A 4,542-nucleotide genomic window follows, 5' to 3' on the forward strand; every position below is an offset into this window, starting at 1 on the left:
AAGACAATGTTTCGATTTTTTTCTTTTTAATTAATAAAACACGTGGGATGCCATCTAAAACGGGAAGAGAAAACGGTATAACTCAGCGGTGACTGTAGCACTCACAAGTGAATGCTCTGGATTTCAATGACAGCAGGATGGCGACATCTGTACTACCCGCGAGGAAAAAGCGACAACTCTAATCAACCAACACTGTTCTGAAACCTGTGTGTCTCTCATGCTGACGTGGATTTCTCCACCGCTTCCATCCACAACTAATATATAGCTAGCGTTTTCACCTTGTCGGTCTCCAGTCCCACCCTCTCTCGATGATAGTACAACCTTAACCACCGCCTCCACCACACCTCGCCTATCCATTCTGATTCACAGCTGACCCCAGGCTTGATTGAGCTCTCTGCTTTAGGATTGCTGCATTTCCGGCTCTCTTTCTCCGCTTTCCGGTATGGGAGCACCGTGCGACGACGTTGTTGTTATCCAGAAGGGTAAGAATCCAGGCGAGCCCTGCGTCATCACCATCAATTGCCCCGATAAGGTCGGACTCGGATGTGATATTTGCAGAGTCATTCTCGAATTCGGTCTCTACATAAGTAAAGCAGGTATGGTAATATATGCTATAATCTTGACTTTCGGGGTCAAGTCTCTTGCATTCTTTTCTGGCAAAACTCATGATTTTAATATTTGCTGTACTTTTTAAGGCTTTACGTGTTGGATATCTGAGAATTGACTATCTTTTTCTTATCGTTTGATTTATTTCTTTTCCCAATTGATTGATTTTAATGCATTTGTTATTTTCCCGCAATTTCGTTAATTTGTTCAATTTTTGTTTTCTAAAATCTAACCTTTTCTATTTCCTGACCCAGTAATTAATTCCAGACTTTTTTTCGTTGCTGTTTTTGGTAACTGACAAACTCCAACCAGCACTGACTTGTTCAGTTCTAACATTTTCATCCATTTATTTTCACGCAACTCTTTTTCTGGGAAATCTAATAGAACTTTTAAGGTTCTGCTTTTGTCATGTGGTGGCTCGGAAGATCTTTTCAATGAATGAGGTTGTTGAGAGCGTAAATTGTTGTAAATTTGATATGCTGTAATGGTTTTAGATGTTTCCACTGATGGGAGATGGTGCTACATAGTATTATGGGTAGTTCCTCGTTCCAGCTCTCTCATCCTGCGTTGGTCGAATATAAAAAACCGCCTCCAATCCATAAGCCCATCATGTTCACCGTCCTTTTACTTTAACCAACCGTCTACGCATTCGATGCCTCCTGCGGTTTACTTATTGAAGTTTTTCTGCCTTGACCGGAAAGGATTACTACACGGTAATAGCTACTCTCTTCAGTTCTGGTGTGTTCTTTGGTTACTTTATGTCCGTGTGTCAGGTTCTAATGCAACTCTAAAAACTTCATTAGATGTTACGCATGTTTTCTCCGAGCTTGAGCTTTCTATTCAGAGGGTAAAAGTGACGACAACTCCAGATGATCGAGTTCTCGACCTCTTCTTCATAACAGATAACATGTGAGTTTTCTAGTTGATCTTTTCGATTGATAACTCGTTAAATTTTGCTTTGATATGCATTTGGATTTTAATGCACTTGACTGCATTTGCAGCCTCGTATCACATAGTAAAACAAGATGTCTTGCTTCTTGAATTTTCTTGCTTTGGACCATTTAATAAGTGTCACCTGGTTTGTTATTTTAATTTGTCTTTTACATTAACTCATCCGACTTGCCTCAACTTGGATTTATTAAATTTTGTTGTATGCTCACTTTTCTGATTCTCATTTTCTTACATGCTTTTTAGTAAGAGTACCAGCATTTTCTTAATGAAAAAGTAATAATTACTCCTATATAAGCATGCCAACATTTTCTTTATTAAATGGTATTAAAGTTAGACCCAAGTACCCTCATGTTGGTGGAATTCCAATTTTGGTTTACCGAGGAGTTATGTTATCAGGGAACCGGAGGCTACTTTTTCTTTTTTCTGGGTAAGGCAACTGGAAACTGATAGGTCATCATATATATCAGTGAAACTACGGAACAAAGAAGAACTGACTGGAACTTTCTAGTAATCATGAGGTTTTTATTTATAGATGTTACCAGTTGGTTAGGGTGGAACTGGTTATCTATTTATTATATCTTCAGCAACTCATTTCAGGGAGCTTCTACACACAAAGACAAGACAAGACGAGACGTTGGAACAATTGCATTCTGTCTTGGGTGAATCATGTATCAGCTGTGAACTCCAGTTGGCAGGCCCCGAGTATGAATGTCATCAGGGAATTTCTTCTCTTTCTCCTGTAGTAGCCGAGGAACTATTTAGAACTGAGTTATCAGACAAGGAAATCCGGTCTCAAGCTCTTAGTCCAGATATGACAATATTGAAGAAAGCTAGTGTGACCATAGACAATTCATTGAGTCCAGCTCATACATTACTTCAAATACACTCTGTTGATCATAAGGGTCTATTGTATGACATCTTGAGAACTTTGAAAGACTACAATATCCAGGTATAGACATTTAATATTATATTAATCATGATTACTTTGACAGGCAGCTTTTATTAATTCAATTCTGTTTTGGGTTTTGGGGTTTCTTAATGTCTTGGCTCATTTTTTATAGAATTCTAGCTGTCTTGGAATGGGAGTCCTCCCATGTTGTATTGCGTTCTTGTGAACAACTACAACATCACTTGTTTTGATCTTTTCCAAGTTGGGTGGTTTCCCAATGGGGTTTGGGACCCCTTCCGCTCCAAAATTATCAATTTTTTATGGAGAGCAAATTATGATGTCCATCTCCTTAACCAGTTTTTGCCTAATTGCTACCATTAGTTTTGTGATCTCACAGTCATTGTCTCTGAAAGATTAGGTCACCCTGCTTTGCCAACTAAGGTTGGCTACAAATGCAGGTATTCCATGTGGCTTTAGCATTCCATGAATGAATTATGATGGTTCCGCACTTGTTCTCCTTGCCTCTAGGGTCACTATTCTTAGACAAATTAACGGAAAAAAAAAACTATTATGTGCTGATTCTGAAAATATCTTTGATGGCTGAGAGGATGAGGTCCACTAAGTTGTAGGGGGACTCCTCGGTGGTTTCTTTTCTTGACCTTAACACAAATCAATCATATACAATATAACTTATAGACCTTAATACACATCAGTGGTAGATTGAAATTGAATGACCAAAGAGTTCCAATGCTGGATTGATTTATATTCTCTGACAACGACCACCATATATCTATGCATGTCAATGTGTTCTGACAAATAATAACATGTTTTCAGTTGTCTGATATCTGTTGTGTTGGGATTGTTTCTTATTATTTAGATAGCTTATGGTCGATTCTCACCAAATACAAAGGGTCATCGTGACTTGGACTTATTTATTCAGCAAAAGGATGGGAAAAAGATTCTGGATCCTGAGAAGCAGAGTGCATTGTGTTCTCGGTTGAAGGTGGAAATGCTTCATCCATTGCGTGTCATCATTGCAAACCGAGGGCCAGACACTGAATTGCTGGTTGCTAATCCAGTTGAGTTATCTGGAAAGGGAAGACCTTTTGTTTTCTATGATGTTACTCTTGCTCTGAAATCACTTGGGATCTGCATTTTCTCGGTAAGAACACTTGGCATCGGAAATTAAATAATTAAAAATAAAAATTGCCACACTCCAACTTCCCTGATTTCACCCTTTAGGATGAAAGGGCTCTTTTTTAATGGATTGCGGTGCTAGACTGGAGGTCGATTTGAATCTCCAAGCTATGGTATTTGGGTACTGTCTTTTATATGTTTCTAATTCTCTTTCCTTACACAGTGGGATGGAAATTGAGTGTCCCCAACCTTCCGTAGGGTAATAGTTTTTATCCTTCAACTAAGGCAGTGCAGATGGGATTCTTGAATCATTTCTCAAAATCATAAATTTTCAACTCATATCTTCGATGTACTCATCAGTTCATGACACTTTCCTGTCTTGATTTGTAGGCTGAAATAGGAAGGCATTCAACATCTGATCGTGAATGGGAGGTCTACAGTTTTCTTTTGGATGAGAACTGCAAATTCAAGTTGTCTAATATGGCAGCTAGGAGTCAGATTGTAGACCGAGTAAGAAGAACATTGATGGGTTGGTGAGTAGATTTATTTTCCTCTTATGCGGGGATCCCGAGTCTCACTCATCTTTGTGCTCTCTCTCTGTGACCCATGTCTATGGTGTATTAGTTGCCTAATATCTAATGCGTATAGCTGTATTCTCGAATCTCCAAGTCATGACTGCCTGTTGAGCTTGCATTTTCCAGCATTCAGATTGAGTCATTGGCCATGTATTTATTAGGGTTGTACAAAAACCGGCGAAACCGGCCGGCGCTGACTAAGACTGGCCGCCGGAGCAGGGAACTGGCCGAAACCGACAAGGAACCGGTTGGCGAGTGACAGTATTTTATCAAAATCGACGTCGACCGGTTCGACACCGGTTCAAACTAGGGATAAACCGTTGTAGGCCAGTTCAACGGTTTTCCTTTTTTTTTATACCTATACAAAATAATAATAATAATAAT

General features: G+C 39.3%; 1 protein-coding gene across 1 annotated transcript; it reads left to right on the forward strand.

Moving 5' to 3' along the window:
- The first annotated feature begins 269 nt into the window (after nucleotides 1-269).
- On the forward strand, nucleotides 270-4,244 carry LOC121240649 (ACT domain-containing protein ACR9-like). Its single transcript, XM_041138137.1, has 6 exons — nucleotides 270-596; nucleotides 1,101-1,319; nucleotides 1,410-1,515; nucleotides 2,155-2,506; nucleotides 3,324-3,608; nucleotides 3,974-4,244. The coding sequence occupies exons 1-6, from the start codon at nucleotides 443-445 to the stop codon at nucleotides 4,118-4,120; spliced, it is 1,263 nt and encodes a 420-aa protein (XP_040994071.1). The 5' UTR covers nucleotides 270-442; the 3' UTR covers nucleotides 4,121-4,244.
- Nucleotides 4,245-4,542: the final 298 nt, after the last annotated feature.

This window comes from Juglans microcarpa x Juglans regia, chromosome 7S, assembly GCF_004785595.1.
Source record: "Juglans microcarpa x Juglans regia isolate MS1-56 chromosome 7S, Jm3101_v1.0, whole genome shotgun sequence".
NCBI classification, from domain to species: domain Eukaryota; kingdom Viridiplantae; phylum Streptophyta; class Magnoliopsida; order Fagales; family Juglandaceae; genus Juglans; species Juglans microcarpa x Juglans regia.